This window comes from Lissotriton helveticus, chromosome 7 (genome assembly GCF_964261635.1).
Source record: "Lissotriton helveticus chromosome 7, aLisHel1.1, whole genome shotgun sequence".
In the NCBI taxonomy this organism is placed as follows: Eukaryota; Metazoa; Chordata; class Amphibia; order Caudata; family Salamandridae; genus Lissotriton; species Lissotriton helveticus.
Window position 1 is genome coordinate 439,606,854 of NC_136068.1, and position 18,454 is coordinate 439,625,307.

The following is an 18,454-nucleotide window of genomic DNA, read 5'->3' on the forward strand; positions in this document are numbered from 1 at the left end:
GCTGGATGACTTCTGTGCAGCATATCTTGACGATATTGCTGTCTTTAGCTCCACCTGGGAGGATCACCTGGTCCACCTGAGGAAAGTGTTAGAGGCCCTGCAAAAGGCAGGCCTCACTATCAAGGCCACTAAGTGCCAGATAGGGCAGACACAGGTTGTATACCTGGGCCACCTTGTAGGTGGAGGCCAGGTTCAGCCACTGGAGAGTAAGATACAGGCCATCAAGGACTGGACTCCTCCAATCACCCAGACTCAGGTTCGAGCTTTCTTTGGCCTGACTGGGTACTATAGGAAGTTTGTCAGAAATTATGGGTCCATAGTGACCTCTCTTCATGACCTGACAAGCAAGAAGATGCCAAAGAAAGTTCAGTGGACAGCAAGCTGTCAGAAAGCATTCAATGACCTAAAAAAGGCCATGTGCACAGCACCTATCCTTAAGAGTCCAGATTACTCCAAGCCATTCATTGTCCAAACAGATGCTTCTGAGTTGGGTGTGGGAGCTGTTCTGTCTCAGCTGAATTTTGATGGTAATGACCAGCCTATTGCTTTCATTAGCAGGAGGCTGACCCCCAGAGAGAAAAATTGGTCAGCTATTGAGAGGGAGGCCTTTGCTGTGGTTTGGGCCCTGAAGAAGCTGAGGGCCTACTTGTTTGGTACTCACTTCACCATTCAGACCGACCACAAGCCCCTCTTGTGGCTAAATCAGATGAAGGGTGAAAACCCCAAACTGCTTAGGTGGTCCATTTCCCTACAGGGGATGGATTTTACAGTGGAGCATAGACCTGGTACTGATCACAGCAATGCTGATGGGCTCTCCAGGTATTTCCACTTAGAGCAAGAAGACTCACCTGGTCAAGGTTAGTTTATTGTCCCAAAGTTTGGGGGGGGTCATGTAGGAGAGTAGGGTCTGCAATCCTATGATCACCCAGATTTTTGATTTTTTGCTTCACTGGTTTACGACTTTCCCTGGCTGTGGGCCTGCTAATCAGACCCACAGCCTAGCTGTTCTCTCTAATCCAAATTGTACCCAGGTACTGAATTGGCACTGGGCCCTCTCAAGTCCCTGTAACCAGGGCTGAGGTGCACCCAGAGGTCTCCCAGGGGCTGCAGCATGTATTATGCCACCCCTGGACTGACTAACTAAATCTGACACAACTGGCTGCACGACAGCTGGGGCAAGGAGGTGTAAACACCCTTTGCTTTAGATATAGTATTCCTATATCTAAACCTAAATGGACACACAGATCTCCTATCAGTCACTCCTATGGCAGGCCTTAACAATCCTGAAGGCAGAGTGCTTGGAATCGTGTGAGATAGTGCACTGGCATGAGCTGAGCCTGTCTGCGGCTTTCGGGATCTATCCCTTAGCCGTTTCCACGATATCGCATACCATATACTCTTAAGTGCATTATAATCCTCGCGGTTATATGCCAACTCTGGTATCGCTTTATCAAAACATGTCGAGTAAGGTGTCATACGAATTGGAATACTAACCCCTCGCCAATTCTGGCGACGGGGTTAGCATTCCACCCTTCTAGAGGGACACGACATGGAGGTAACCTGTAACCCCGGTTAAAGTCAGACAGAGCCTTAGCATCCACAAAATGGATGCTGCCACCGAGACACAAGTCTGCCCTCCTGCTGCTGGGAGTCCTCCCAGAGCAGGAGGCAAGGACAAAGGGTTTCCTGCCAGGGGCGGTGCCAGCACCGTCCCAGACAGGGTTTTGTGTATTCCAGGTAGGCAGGGCTACAGAGGAAGGTGACTGCAAGTGGCACCCCGGTGCTCACTGTGCATAGGCCGGCTTGAACCAGTTCCAGGGGCACACATTAGCCCCTGAGCTGGGGAAAGCCCGCCAAAGGAGAGGGGTGTAACCACCCCCCTCCTGGTCCCACCCATAGGGCAGGACTTAGTCGCGTGCCAGCCCCCTTTTCCAAGATAAAGGTAGGAGCAGGCCCCCTTCCAAATTAGATCATCTTTGGAATCAAGACACGACTTTCTACGAAAGGACATCAAGATTTCTTCTTCAAGATTCTCCCTTGTGACTAAGGAGTAGTCACCCTGCATCCGCAGGTACCATCTTAAGAACACTGCGGTCTGCTGCAAGTCCTTCCTCCGGAATCTGACTGCCCAGCTCGACGAGAACCGGCTTCCCTGGCACCTCTGACCTCTACCCACCTCTACAGCCAAGCTGAGAACCGTGGGTGCGACGAGACCTCGAGGGACCGGCCATCTTCAAGACTGCACGACTTCTTTCCAGCACGACCGCCGAGGGATCCTCTGGTGAGTGCTTTGGGGTCCGAGAAGCCCCGACCCTGAGCAGCCCCAGCACCGAAGTTCAGCCTCCCAGCATCTCCACGATCTGCGTGGGGCCCTTCTGCTTTTTGCTGCTCACCGTGTTGTTTGGCTACTAGCCCGCTGGCTTGTGGCCTTCTTAACGACGCCCGACGACATCACTGTTGCTGGTCTGGTTGCTCCAGACTGTCCCTTGTTCCCTTCCAAGAGAGGAGCACCCCGGACCCTCCTGGTCCACTCCAGACGCCATTTTAGGTCCACCGCGTGGGCTTGAATTTGCCAAGACTTGTTGCCCCAATCATGGGTCCAGCGACGTCGAGACCATCATCCATCGTGGGACAGCTCGTACCTCCATCCTGGTCGCCGACAACGCCTCCTGGTCCGTGAGACTACAGAGCCCAGCGTTGCCCACTCACCTAGTCGAGGTGACTACCATCCGGTGCCCTCCTGGTGCCACCTGACTACTGGCTAGTAGTCACGAACTTGGTCCCCTCTGCTTTCAGGTGTCATCTATCTTCGATCCAGGCTTGGATCACCCGAACAATCTTCACTGGTCGCCTGCCAGCAACTCCTTTCCTTCAGGCTCCTGGTTCGTCAACGGAGAATCCCGACGTCTTTTCAGACCTATGCAGCTGCAGCCCCTGGGCTAGGTAACTTCGGCATTTCGGTGCCTCAGCATAGCCTCACTATCCAAGGGTCCAGATCCACTTTCGTTTTTGACCTACCTAGTCGGGTTCGCCCGAGAACACTAACTTTGTGAATACTAGCTTCCATAGGCTTTTTCCCGCCTTGCGCGTGAGAGTTCCCACTCTGCACGTGGCGCCCCTAGGCCTCCTGCTCCTAACCGGAGTGTTCAGTATTGTAGGCCTAGCGTTTCTAAAGCCTCTAAGAATCGTTACTTACCTGCTAGTAATTCGCATTCCACTTTTGTAGTATATGGTTTTTCGTGCCCCTCGGGCATTTGTGTAAATTGTGCGACTTGAAGTATTTTTATAAGAGTTTTGTTGTGTGCTTAGCTTCCTGTCTCATAAAGAGCCAGGGTAGTCTTGTTATAAATAAATACACTGTTTATTTTCATAACAACTTGTGTGGTGTCCTTTCACTGGGTGTTCAAGGGGTAATGTGATGGTAAAACAGCTGGCTTAACACGCCCTCTAGAGTCTTAGCCTTAGACTGCTCGTATCCATGCTACTAGGATAGCTGGTCTATAAGGTTGACTTACAACCAATCATCAATAAGGGTTGTTTGGACTGATACATAGTGATCACTAGAATAGTGAGCACTGCATATCAGGCCAACTTCTCACACTCTTATTGGTCAACCTTCAAACTTTATGATCTCCTTTATATTACAAACACCTTAGCGACTATCAAGCCTAATCACCACTTCAAATACCCTCTCCCCTCAAATCGCCTATCTCCCATATCATCTCCCCTCGCTGGACCAAATTAATCAATGCATCGCTCTCGCAAGGTTCTATCCTGGAGAGCCTAAAAATTAGTCGTCACCCCATCCTAAAACAAGCATTTGCAATGCAATAGGTCTCGCATTTACGAGAATTTGAGCTTTTGACATTGCAAATAATAATGTCTTTTATTTTTGTTTTTGTTTTAAAAACATAAATAAAAGGCATTGGTATTTACAATGCCATTAGCTGAAACTCTCGTAACTGCGAGACCTATTGCATTACAAATGCTTGTTAGTCAGTGCAGACAGTCTCAAGAACATTCTCAAAGGACTGAGCCTGTGGGGAAAAGAGGTATTTCAAACAACGAGAAACACTGTTACCTTGCAAAGAGATGTGACTTCAAGCTTCCCATCTTTGGCTATGGTATATTGCTGTGGTGTTGTCTGTCACCAGCAGGGCCACCTTCCCTTTTCAATATACATGTTGCCCAAAGTTGCTGCCGCGTATTATGGAACCTTTGTTCTTCTTACTTAGATATTAACTGATTGATGAAGTTGACATATGTTCAAATTCACAAGTACAGAATTTTATGGGCAATGTAAGTTGCTGTAAAAGGATTATGAAAGAGGTCCATTTTGTTCACAGACTGCTCAAAGTCCCGATCTACTGGTAACTTCTGGGCTTAATTACTTAGAAGAAGTTTCTCTACTTTTTAACCACTCAGTGTGATGTACTCTGGGTCTTGAAAAGGGTACCACTAGGCAATGTTCTGTTTACAATTATGTATTTTGCAACACAACACAAGCCAGTCTATGTAGACATTGCAACTGAACCCTTAATTTCCCCTTATTTTATTTTAAGAAAAACACCACACCCAGAGATAAGTGTTGAGTCCCTTATATCATTACCTTGTTCAACATTCCTGGAAGACAAAATGAGCCTACCGTAGCAGAGCACCCTTAAAGTCACGATGCTGTTGAGCCTCAGAAAACTCCTGAGATCTTGTCCAAGTATATCCTGAAAATAAGTTCTTACATGGCAGAAGAATGAAACTAAGCCTTTACAAAAGCCGATAATTAAATAATTGTTGAATTTAGGATGCTAGGATTAAGCCTTGGCTCAGTGAAGGAAGCTTCATAAACATTATTCTGATTGGTGAGACATTGATCTCTTCTTCCCAATAACCAGTCACAGGCCCCAATTAAAAGTGGGTTGGTGTTTTCTGACCTCTGCGTAAGCCCGTTTGCCAAGGATAGGAATTACAAGTTGGGTGGCTTTTAACACATTCAGTAATTATCGGGTGCATTAAATATCTCACCTGTCATTACATTTTTGGTAGGTGAAATTTGCTGAATTTAACAAAGAAAACATGTACATATTTACTGTAACATGCCAATTTTTATGTGTTAAGCATCAAAAACCATATGTTGGCCCCAGAAACTCTTAATAGGTGCTAATTATCTAACCCGATAAATGATATACCCCTGGGTATTGTTTATGTTTAGTGATAAAAAGCTCCTGGATTCTGACAAACTCTGAATCAGCTTCCATAACCTGTCGGCAATCTTCATTAAGTGTTGGCTAAACCAAGAACACTTGGCATTAACTACAACGGGCTTAGAAAACAAAAAACTGTAACTGCCTCCCACTCTCCTGCATCTAGCATGCCACCCAGGAAGTCGCCAAATGATTGTCAGAAGACAGCTTTCTTTTTGTTGAGGAGGTAGGCATGTACCGTTGACCGTTGTAATGGTGTACTTATGTGCTGCATGAAAGGTTAGCCCATCTACCCATACCTCTCTTGTTAAGGCCAGTTCTAACTTCACTGTCACAAGACCTTTCTGTATATTTGATTTCCAATATGCCTACTTGTGGGACGCGAGTCACCTGTAAGCACACGCTTCTCTCCCGACTGCACTTCCTGTAGTTTACAATTACATCACCTAACAGTGAGATTCTTATGGCAGATGCACTGTTAAAACTACTGGCAACATTAACAACTAAGGAAAATGCGTAAATTATTTAAGGTGACTTAAATTATTAGGTTGACTGCATTGACAGACAAAACTTATATGTGTAAATAATATCATGAATAAGACAACTGGTATGGAAAGGTCTTTAAATAAAAATGTTCTCACAAGTTTGTTCAGGTAAAAAACTCTATTTCATTTAATAAATGTTCATTTTAAAAGAAAACCACATATAGCACATACAAAATACAAAAATTATAACATAACAATAAACAAATTCAAACCAAGTTTTATACACTTATCATACAAATAATAACACAAAGTATTTTTAATTTCAATTAAATCTTTATTTCGACTTTTTCAGCCATAAAAGATACATATAAAACAACGGCCTAGCACACAGCAAGTAAATTGCATATACAGGTTAAAAAGAGAATAAAAAACATCGTATTGTAAAATGCTAGTACCATTTCCAATAAAATACATAGTAAAAAAGTGTCACCAATTACATTTATCCTCAAAGTGCAACATCATACACCATATTAGTTAACAGAGATATTTACATAATTTATCTGCTCATAATGGTTGACCAGCCCTCCTTCTTGCATAGTAAACTGACAGGAGAAATTTGCTAATGCTGAATACAACAATTTGTAGGGTATTAGTCTTTGCAATCCTATACGCCTGAGAGCATGTTCTTATTCCTAGAGTATTGCACAAGGCTTTGATCCATTTTTTCCTTGCTTTGTCATACGCTGAGCAGAAAAAAAGGATATGTCTCTCGTCTTCCATGTGCATACCTGGGCACATTACACACTTCCCTAATGTGGGGTCAACACCATCCCCATTTTTCCTAGTCCAGCGTTCAACATTACAGCTTGTCATAAGGTTCCCATACCTAAACTTCAAAAATAGTGACTTAGCGAGCGGTGGCTCGATCTCGTCCAAAAAAGTTTCAAAAAAAGGCTCTTCCTTGAACTTTAAGAAGTTTTGGGTAAGGGATCCGGTACTGTTACCGCTTACTAGACGGGTTATGATGAAGGACCAGAATATGTGTTTTACCATGAGTTTTGCATTAGACGGTAACCCTTCCGGGCATTCCCAAAACTGTGATAGGCCCAGGATAAAGAACCATTTTTTTACATGCCTGAGCCATACAATGGAATGCAGGGAATCAAGACCCAATATCTCCTGGAGTCCTTTCCGATAGTCAATTAATTCAGGGGTTGACCATAGACGTACCCAGAACATTAATGGCCTTAAGGTAGCATAGTTATCAGTTCTTTTAAAGTTCAAATCCATTTGAAGTGGAATCAATGGGGTGCTTTTAGGGACCCTTACGATTGATCTCATGAATCTATTATCAGGCCCATAAAAGCTTTCTTTCGACCAAGCTCCCCATATCTCTGCCCCATAAAGGGCAGCAGACTGTGTTTTGAATTTGAATAGCTTTCTTTTTGTTGAGGAGGTAGGCATGTACCGTTGACCGTTGTAATGGTGTACTTATGTGCTGCATGAAAGGTTAGCCCATCTACCCATAGCTCTCTTGTTAAGGCCAGTTCTAACTTCACTGTCACAAGACCTTTCTGTATATTTGATTTCCAATATGCCTACTTGTGGGACGCGAGTCACCTGTAAGCACACGCTTCTCTCCCGACTGCACTTCCTGTAGTTTACAATTACATCACCTAACAGTGAGATTCTTATGGCAGATGCACTGTTAAAACTACTGGCAACATTAACAACTAAGGAAAATGCGTAAATTATTTAAGGTGACTTAAATTATTAGGTTGACTGCATTGACAGACAAAACTTATATGTGTAAATAATATCATGAATAAGACAACTGGTATGGAAAGGTCTTTAAATAAAAATGTTCTCACAAGTTTGTTCAGGTAAAAAACTCTATTTCATTTAATAAATGTTCATTTTAAAAGAAAACCACATATAGCACATACAAAATACAAAAATTATAACATAACAATAAACAAATTCAAACCAAGTTTTATACACTTATCATACAAATAATAACACAAAGTATTTTTAAAAAATTCACAGTAGGTGGCAAACAATACTCTCTCGACGCGCGTTTTGGCGTTTCTGAAAACGCCTTCTTCGGGAGCCACGATATTACTCTGAAACACATATATTAAAAAAATATATATATATGAAAATTCATTCAATTTTATTAATTTACAATGTACATCGAAAACAAATTTATTCCAAACATTCATTTTCTATCAATTCACTTAATTTAAAAAAAGAACAAACCTATAAACTTAACATTTCAAAGAATTAAATATTCGCCTTTCCCATTTTTTACTAACCATCTAGGTACTAAACATGATGAAAAATAGATCCTATTTATATTTGAACAGTTGCTAGGTGAGTCAAATAATATAAAGGGGGTGTGAGAACAGCCTAGCAAAGCCATGTTGACAGACAAAACTATTATGCAACATTTTGTTTAAATGTATGTTAAACATCTGATAGTAGGTGCTACTCAAACCAAAGGCAGACTTTGTAAGTTATATATGCAAACTAGATCAATAGTCAACTAGCCAGGCCAATATTAAATAGTGTTTTGTTCTCTCAATACCAGTAATTTATCACATGGTCCATTCACTCCAAATCTGGAGCAGGGTGGCAGCCTTCAGCCACTCTAGCCATGGTTAATTAACTCCAGCTTTAAATGAGGTAAAGTGTTTTAGAGGCACAGCAACGCATACCTTTTTATTTTCAATGTATTATGCCGCTGCTGTGCTTTCTGTAGAAAAAGGCTAGCTTACTCAAGCGTTTTAAGGCTTCCATCACAGTACAGCCAGATTCGGTCCCCAAATATGCAATTCACTGGGCACTAGAACCCCCAAAAGACCATTTTCCAGTCGCAGGTGAGCACTCATCTGACTGGAATGAGAAGACATCGAAGTAACCTGGTGCAGCCCAATAATGGTGCCTGTCAATTCCACAACTCAGAACGAGGATTGCCTAGTGCGAGAAGTGTGGCTCAATGGTTAGAGCGGCAGACCCTGATGCAGAGGTCTAACCCGGGACCAGGGTTCAATTCCCTGCCTCGGCGGGTCTTGGGCTAAAAAATTCCACGGACCTGATAATTCTCGCATCGGTGCCTATTCCAATCATGGAGTCCCACTCTGCAACTCTGGGCAATAGCTTGCTTAATCTCCACAACGGCCCCCACAACGCTAAGGATGCCTGGCCTCCACCTTGGGGGTACCCAGGAGTGGACACCTCACAGGGAAAGCCAGGATGGGTTCCACAGCGGTATTCGTACAAGCGCCTTGAGGCCCTTGCGGGTGAGTAGTGCGCTATACAAGTATCAATTTACATTATATTTACAAGAGGCACACTCCACTCCCTGCCTCCCCATAGCGAAAACACATAATTAGATAAAACTAACCTATGCTAGTGCTATTATTTAGACAAATACACTGAAGATAGTACTTTTTGTTGGACATTGAGTATTCAGAAAGCACAGCTCGCTTCAGAGGGCTGTCTAAGGGAAATTGTGGTAACTGGGTTCAAGATGTAGGACTATCAGCTAAAGTGACAACGATAGTGGGCGTAGTTCATTGTAGCAAGGACAGTAAGCTGTGCTGCAGCCTAAAAGCCCATTTGCGCAGGTAGTTTTTAAACTTCTTCCTGAACCTAAAAACTATCTTCAGTGAGAATTGCAAAGAAGGTAAAAGAAGAAATCCCACAGGGTGGAGCTGAGAGCTAAAAGCAGAAGTATGGATGGTTTCTTTGTGCAGCATCTGTGCTTCTTACTCCATGTTTGTGACTGGTGTGAATGACGTTAGTGCAGGTATCCTCCCCGGCAGTCCCCCAATTATTACCAAAATCCTTCATAAAAATAAATTGGTGACCCAATCAATTTTACCACATTGGTTTATCTTCACTTGGCAATCCCTGGCTTCGACCTTTAAATTCTGAGAAAGCCTGAAAATTGCGTGCAATAGCACAAAACAAGCGTCAGCTATTTTAATCTTGTATGATACTACAGGATCAAATCAAACTAACCAATCACTGAATCTACGGAAAGGTGAAGATCTAAGTGTGCCCTGTTGGTTTCGGTCTCATGACTTCCAGAGCAGAACCTTTGTCAGTGACGAGTGTTCAGCTCACTGAGCCACCCTACGCTGCTAGCAATGCGGTAGTGGTTCACAGCCCCATAGGGCGCCCGGGCGAATATTTTCTGATGCTGAAGAAGACAAGGATGCACTAGTCCTTGGTGTGTGGTCTAGCAGAAGGCCTTACACCGCTCCTGTGTTTATCTCTCCACAGTTCTCCATTTCTCTGCACTTCGCAAACTCCTTTCAGCTTTTCCTCTCGCTGCCGTTGCAGTCTCTGCCCCTTTTCTCTCAGCCTAGGCTCCCTACCCGCTCCCTGTCTAGTTCTGTGTGTTTAATTACAGTTTATTCTGTGTACATAGCACACATAAACTCTCCACAGATTCTTAGAAAGCCCTGCCGAATATAAAATAGAATATTTGTAAACAGCCATAAAATCCAGTCCCTGCATTAACTGTTGACTTAACGGAGGCTGCAGTCCGTGCTGATACCGTTATTGGGAGTTGCTTAGCAGGACGGCTCCAGTCTGTGGTCATCACAGATGTACAATTACACGCCAAAGACTGTCGAAGGCTGGTCAGAGAAAGGAGCTCCTAAGGTATCTTATGGAGGGGTGGGGGTTGTTCCCCCCCCCCCGGCTTTTAAAGCTTGAAGAGGGGTGACCAGTAGCAGGGTGACCAGATTTTAATTTTGCCCGGCTCCGGCATCCTTGCACCTTCTGGTCTGTGATGGTGGTTCATAATGGGGCGGAAGCGACTGCAGTTTGGCTCAAGTAGGCAGTGTCCGCTTCCGAAGTGAACCAGAAGTGCAGAGCTGAGGAGTGGCCGCCGAGAGCCCGGGGGACGGAGCCGGTGTAGCAACAGCCCGGTGGTGTGAGGGGGCACAGAGGACCAGACACTCAACAAGACCAGGGGCACAGGAACCTGCGAGCCTGTGAGAGTCGGCTATGGTCTGCTTGGACCGCCTCCAGGCCCCCTGCCAAACTAGGACACTTGGATAGTCAATACCCACAGGAGCACCGGAGTACTCTCGTTACCTCACCTACAAGAGCCGGTGCATAGGTGTCAAGTTGTGTCGGGTTTCGTCGCTGAATCCTATGGAGACCTGTGAAAAGATGCTGCAAGCGACCAGGAGAGAAGTGTCCGGTTGGATCCAAGGGTGGATCGAGGATGAAGAGTACCTGAAAGCAGAGAGGACAGATTCTGGGTCACTAGCCAGTGACCAGGAAGGAACCAGGATGGAACCAGGCGATGTCGTGAAGCAATCAGGTGATGTCGTGAAGCTTGTCTCTGCAGCCATGAGGTCCAGGAGGCGTCGACGACGACCAGGCGCTGGAATCGAGCTGTCCCACAATGGATCTAGATGTCTGCGGCGTCGGGACCCGGATTGGACCCAACGAGCCTTGGCAAATGCAACCCACGCAGGAATCGAATATTCGCTTCGAGTCAGACCAGCAAGGTCTGGGGGGCTTCTCCTTTTCAGGGAAGCAGGATCAGGCCTGGAGCAACCAGGCCAGCAGTGTAGATTCAAAGGATCGCCTTCACAGAGGCCACTAGCCAACGGGCAAGTGCCCGTAAAGGTGCGTCGAGCTCAAAGGCAACAGCAGGCCCCACGCAGCACTCGTGGAGTGTGGAGGGCTGTGCGTTGGTGCAAATGTGACTCGGGGCTGGGGCTTCTCAATCCCCAATGCACCACTTTGAGGGTGACTCAGAAGCTGCACAATTAGCAACAAGCAGGTTTTTCAAGACGTCCGTCCCGCGTATCTCGTCGCCTCCACGGGTCTCCGCTCTGCTGCAGATGTGAGTCGGGGTCATAGAAGTCTGAAAGTCCAAATCCTGTCTGGCTCTTTGCTCGGGCTCCGGCGGGAGCGTCGACAAAGCAAACCGGCATGTCGCTGTTGGTGCCTGTTTGCACAGGGTGGTCACTCCTTGACCACAAGGGAGATTCTTCAGTCTTCTAGTTGCAGTAGAATGTCGAAGGTCCAGAGTTTCGTTTCAAGTTTCAGTTCAGGATAAATCTAAAGTCTCTAGACTCAGCTCCTAGCTTTATACGAATTAAAGGGGCTGGATTACCTGCTAGGTCCCTCCTATGGGTGGGACCAGGGAAGGGGGTGGTTACACCCCTTTCCCTTTGTCCAGTTTCGTGCCAGAGCTGGGGCTGGAGTGCCCCAGCAACTGGTTTCAACCGGACTATGCATGGAGCACCTTCTGTGACCCAGGCAGTGTCTCATTTCATTCAGCCCTCCCTGCCCCAATACACTATGGCCTGTTTGGGGGTGGTGCTAGCACCTCCCAAGACAGGAAACCTATTGTCCAAGCCTCCCTCGCTGGAAGGACTCCCAGCAGCAGGAGGTCAGACTTGTGTCTGTGGCAGCAGCATCCATTTTGTGATGCTGAGGCTCTGGTTAACTTTAACCGGGATTGACAGGAACAACATGTCTTCTCCCTCTAGAAGGGTGGAATGCTACCCCCGTCGCCAGAACTGGCGAGGGTGGTAGTATTCCAAAGCATATCACACCTTACACAACATGTTTTGATGAAGCCAAACCAAAGTTAGCATTAACCGCGAGGATTATAATGCACTTAAGAGTATATGGTATGGCTATATCATAGAAGAGCTATAAGGACATGGTTCCGAAAGCTGCAGACAGGCTCAGCTCATGCTAGAGCACCATCTCACATAAAAACAAGCACTCTGCCTTCAGGATTGTTAAGGCCTGCCATAGGAGTGACTTATAGGTGCATATGTGTCTATATATAAGGTTAGATATAGGAATACTGTATGTAAGCAAGGGGTGATTACACGACCTTGTCCCAGCTGAGTGATTAGCCAGTTGTGTCAATTTGGATGGCCAGCCAGGGGTGGCATAATACATGCTGCAGCCCCTGGTAGGCCTTGGATGCACCTATGCCCTGAGTACCTAAGGAACACTATACAGGGGCTCACAAAGGTGACCTAATATCCAATTGGAGATGTACCTAAAGTACATGGAGTCCATTTTACAGTGATAGCAGATAGCCTGGGGCCCTGATTAGCAGGATCCCAGGCCAACTAAGTCGAAAACCAGCTAAACACTAGGCAAAAAGTTGGGGTAACCATATAGTCATATATCCACCTTCCTACAAACACTAACTCTGTGGGAACTTGAACATTTCTATAATTACACACTATCTCTTTGGGGGCTTCAACAAGATTACTTTCACAAACCGTTTCATTGTGGGCTATAACATTCTTATGAGCATACACTTCCCTGTGGAACTTGAACATCATTATCTTCACACACCATCTGTGTGGGGATGTGGACATCATCTTTACATACTATCACTCTGGTGACTCGAACAACATTATCTTCACAAACCTTGTGTGGGGACTCGAACATGTGGAGAGTTGAACATCATCTTTACACACTATCCATCTCAGAATTTGAACACGATTATCTTCACACTCTATCTCAGTTGAGATTTGAGCAACACTATAATCATACACCATGTGGAGGCTTGAACCAACCTATAACCATACACTATCTCAATGGGTACTTGAAAAGAGCGATCTTTTACTCACTATCCCTATATGGACTTGACAATGATAATCTCCACACCCAATCTCAGTAGGGACTTGAACATCCCCATAACCACACACTATCTATGTGCAGGTTTGAACAAGCCTATAGTCATGCGCTAGTACTGTTTGAACTTGACCATCATTACATTAATTTACTATTTGTTTGGAGACTTGAATATTTTCTTTACACAATATTATTGAAGGGACTTGAACACAATTGTCTTCACACACTATCTTGGTGGGGACTTGAACATCCCAATAACCACACACTATCTCTGTGGGGACTTGAACATTACTATAATCACACACTATCTTTGTGGGGACTTCAAAAAGATTACTTCCACACACTATTTCTGTGGGGGCTTTGACATCTGTATCTTCACACTAGCTGTGTAGAAATGCAGACATCATCTTTACATACAATCACTTTGATGACTTGAACATGATTATTTTAACACACTGTGTGTGGACTTGAATTTGTGGGGAGTTGAACATTATCTTTACACACTGTAAATGTGGTTAATTAACCATGATTCTCTTCACAAACTATCTCAGTAGTGACCTGAACACCACTATATTAACACACTATATGGGTGCTTGAACATGCCTGTACTTACACAGTATCTCTGTGAGGACTTGAATAGCATTATTTGTACACGCTATCACTGTATGTACTTGGCCATGATAATCTCCATACACTATCTCAGCAGGGCCTTGAACACTACTATAAGCAAACAATATGTGGAGACTTGAACATGCCTATAATCATGCTATATCTCCATGGGGACTTGAACATCATTATCTTCACATGTAATTGTTGTAAGACTTGAACATTGCAACACTATTAATGTGCAGGTTTGAGCATGCCTATGGTTACACACTAGCCCCGTTTGAACTTGAACATCATTACGTTCACACCTTGTTTGGGGACTTGAAGATTATCATTACACACTAATATTATAGGGGCTTGAACACAATTGTCTTCACATACTATCTTGGTGGAGACTTGAACATCCCAATAAACACACGCTCTCTCTGTGGGTGCTTGAGCATCCCAGTAACCACACACTATCTCTGAGAACTTGAACATCCTAATAACACACCGTCACTATGGGGACTTGAAGATCCCAGTGACCAGACACTATCTTTGTGAGGACTTGAACATTCTAGTAACCAAACGCCATCTCTGTGGGGACTTGAGCGACCCTGTAGCCGCACAATATCTCTATGGGAACTTTAAATTCCTATAATCCTACACTATCTTTGTAGGACTCCACAAGAATAAATTTACAGTTGAGTTTGGACTTCAACCTTCCTATAATCACACACTATCTCTGTGGGGACTTGAACATCATTTACTTCACATGCTACCTCTTGGGAGACTATTGGTAATCTTTTGCTGGAAAGTACACAGCGCTACATTTACTTGGGCATTTGCTTTCAGGAGTCGGGGCTCCCAAGTGCCCATCTTGAGTCAATCAAGGCCAAAGGTAAATCCATCACCTACGCCATCTGTAAGCTGCAAGCCTCCCTATACAGTCCGTCTACCACGGCCATTAACAGAGTGCTTAAAGCCAAGCTCATGCCGGCACTTAACTACGCCCTCCAGGCATTCCCGGGTAAACTGAGCCATGAGCTAGAAAAAATTCATTGCAGGGCATGCAAGAAACTTTCCACCTCCCAAGCTGCACTAGAAACACCCTCGTTCGCTTGGAGTTCTCACTCAACCAGCAAAACCTGGGAGAGCTGGCCGCCTTAAGCAAATATTATTTTCTAACTACGGCGGCACAAGAGAACACACTCCTGAAATGCATTTTCAGAGAGCCAGGGAATCCTTGGTCGGCTTCCCTTGAAGTGGCTAAGGCCCATCTCAACCTTGCCATGGACTCCTGGAATCCTGAATATGTTACATACCCCACAATCAAAAACGCGATTAAAGAACAAGTGCGTGCGCGGTCACGGGAACTGGATCTGGAGTCCCTGAGGAGAAGAAAAGACCTGCATGAGACCCTGTGTTTCCCGCACATCCTGAACACCCCTAAACAGCATCTCACGCAGGCAGTGGGAAGTTCAGCCCTTCATAAGATCTTGGCTTATAGATTACACCCATTGCCTCTTAAAGAACTTTATCCGTGTGGCAAGGCCAGCACAGGAATGCAGGCTCTGCAGCTATAAACGGGAGTCATTGGCACATCTTCTTTTCTGTTGCCCTGCCCTGCGGTTGTGGCACAAAAGGGGGTGGTGATGGACCCGCAGTCTTTATCTTTGGCCATTACTTAGACATTCTGGGTCACGCTCTGCAAAGGAAGGGATTTTTTACCTTTATACCCTGTCCAGAGTTATGCACATGGCTGCCTTTGGGAAGTTTATCTTCCAAGTACGGGCAATGCTGATGACTTCTACTGGCCGGATCACAGAGCCTTCAGCCGGCCCATGAACCCTTTTCCCGGCTTCTTTGCATTCTTGGAGTAACTATATAACTTGATTTTTTAAATGTCCTTGATTTTAACTTTTGTAAAGTGATGACTTTTGTATTTCTGGTTTTATGTAATGGTTTTCAGTAACCAACAATAAATATCATTCTATTGCCATGGTTGTAGACCATTAAGAGGCAATAATACTACTATTATCCTGTACTACTTCTGTGGACATCATCTCACACCATCCTTAGGCAGACAATAACATAACATGTCACTCTTAGGGAAATGTGGTCCAATATTTACTTTGACGTAAATGAAAGTAACTAATCGCATTGAGTTTCCACTTGACCGCATTGCTTGAATACTTTTTCTCCTGCTGGACCCTTTCTCCTAAGACTTTGAGCATAAGCAAATGGTTACAGTTTTTAATTTCTCTAGTGCAATCCTGATGCATGGTATTTTCTGATGCATTTGTAACTTGATTCCTCTATTATGTACCTCTAGGGGACATGCAGTATTTTAACTGTGGATATGTTATTTGAGCATATATTTGATAAAATGAACATTTATCCAAGTGCCCATGACTATATTTAATAGCCAGTTATCACTATTGAGTAAGTCCCCACAAGAGAGTTAACATGTTCAGGTCCCCACAATGAGTGTTCTGTGCGTGTGATTAAATAACAACATATTTGCAGAGTCTCACCATCCACTTCCAATGGTTGAAAACCAATCATCTAAAGTGCAACTCGGAAAAGACGGAAATACTACCACTAGGACAAGAGAACACTTTCTCCCCTAATATTTGGTGGCCAGCTGACACTGAAATGAAATGTGGCATTTATAAAGCGCAAACTGTCACTCCCAAGGGAGCCTCCTGGCGCTATGAGATAACGAGCTTCAGCAGTGAGGAGTTAGGATTTAGATGAGTGCAAAGCAAGATTCATCAGAAGTTCCATTAATGCATGTCTTTAGGGACTTCCAAAACTGCTTTTCCGATTCCATTGATCTTAATTTGTTTGGCATGAAATTCCAGGCCCTTGCCCCTCACACCGTAGCAGACTTCCCGCCCCTGGTTTTAAGTTTGTAGCCTGGCAATTAGGTTTCCAGAAGTAGATCTGAGTGTCCTCATTGTCGTGTATGGTGTAAATCTTGTGGTGAGAGATACTGGCCCTAATCGGCGAGTTGCTCTGAAAGTCTTGAGGAGAAGTTTGAATAAAATTATTTTGTGTAACGCAAGCCAATGAAGGGTTTGCAGAGCTGCTGAGGCTGACGCCCTACGGGACAGTTTTAAGACCAACCTAGCTGCTGCATTTTGCACTACCTGTAGTCTCCTCAGGGTTGATTTATTGACCCCTGCCAGGAGCCTACTACAGTAGTCTAGGCGTGAGAGTATTAAAGCCACTGCCACTGTTTTCCTTGCAGCAAGCGGTATCAAATCAAATAATTTGTTCATGGTTTTAATTAGGCCAAAGCATGTACCCACCTCCTTAAGTGCATGGGGTCTGAAGGAGAAGGAGGAGTCAAGCCACACCCCCAGGTTTTTGGCCACCTCCACAGTGGATGGAGGGGCTGCTGCCTCTTCCGGCCACCAGTCCTTGGGTTGAAGGAGGTTATTTTTCCCTACCAACAGGATTTCTGTCTTATCCGTGTTACAACTGAGGTGGTTGTTTTTCATCCATTTGATGACCGCCGTAAGACAGGCTTTGAAATTTTCTTCAGCTTCTGTGGAGTTTTTCTCAAGGGACCGGATCAGCTGAGTGTCATCAGCATAGGATGTTGTTTCAATCCTGTAAACCGAAATGCGGGAGATAAGCGGGCCATGTATATATTAAAGAGGGGTGGACTAAAAGAGGTACCCTGTGGGACTCCCGTGGTGATGGTGCGTTCTTAGGATAGAAAAGTACCCAGGGAGACTGCTTGCCTCCGACTAGACAGGAAGGATGTGATCCAGGCCAGTGCAATGTTGGAAACGCCGCAAGATTTAAGTCTGGCTAGCAGGATGTTATGAGAGATGGTATCAAAAGCGGCAGACGGATCCAAAAGGATCAGCACTACCTTCTTGCCATTGTCTGTGATAAATTTCAGGGTGTCCGATATCTCCAGTAGCACGGATTCCGTGGAATGTTTCAGGCAAAAGCCAGATTGACGAGGGTGGAAAATCTGAGCTGATTCAGAAAAATTGGAAAGTTCTTTATAGACCATTCTCTCTGTGATCTTACCTAAAGTGGGTAATAAGGATATGGGCCTATAATTGGAGAGATTAGAAGGGTCTATATTTTGTTTTTTCTTTAGTGGCTTTACAATGGTGAATTTCAATTCATCCGGCACTATGCCGGAGGATAGAGAGGAATTCACAATATTATTAACCACTGCCCCCCCCCCCCCCGCCAAACACAGTGAAAGTGGTCAGAATCCAGGGAATTAAATGTGATGCCACACCCTCCTTCAAACAGCAATCACTGGCAGTTGCTGAAACTTGTTTCCATATCATAAAATCACTCAAAACTGTTTTTGACTTGCTTCAGTAGTATAGTACAAAGGACACCTCAACCTTGTCAAATACATAAACATGGATTCCATTTGACCCAAACACTGACCATTCGGCTTGCGTACAGGCAGACCCACAACACACAGTACCCAAGCTACAGGGACTCTTTATACTTGTCCGAGTTGTGAGGCAACAAACAGATCTTCTCCAAAAGTGAGAGGGT

General features: G+C 44.8%; 2 protein-coding genes across 8 annotated transcripts in view; one reads left to right on the plus strand and one right to left on the minus strand.

Moving 5' to 3' along the window:
- Positions 1–18,454, plus strand: part of SGF29 (SAGA complex associated factor 29) — a 215,530-nt gene that overhangs the window by 193,145 nt on the left and 3,931 nt on the right. The window lies entirely within an intron of this gene.
- LOC144768570 (structure-specific endonuclease subunit slx1-like) overlaps positions 7,627–18,454 on the minus strand; it is a 497,482-nt gene continuing 486,654 nt past the window's right edge. Inside the window, exon 7 of the mRNA XM_078652340.1 lies at positions 7,627–7,806. Coding sequence (XP_078508466.1) covers positions 7,642–7,806 — 165 coding nt within the window. The 3' untranslated portion in view covers positions 7,627–7,641. The remainder of the gene's footprint in view (positions 7,807–18,454) is intronic.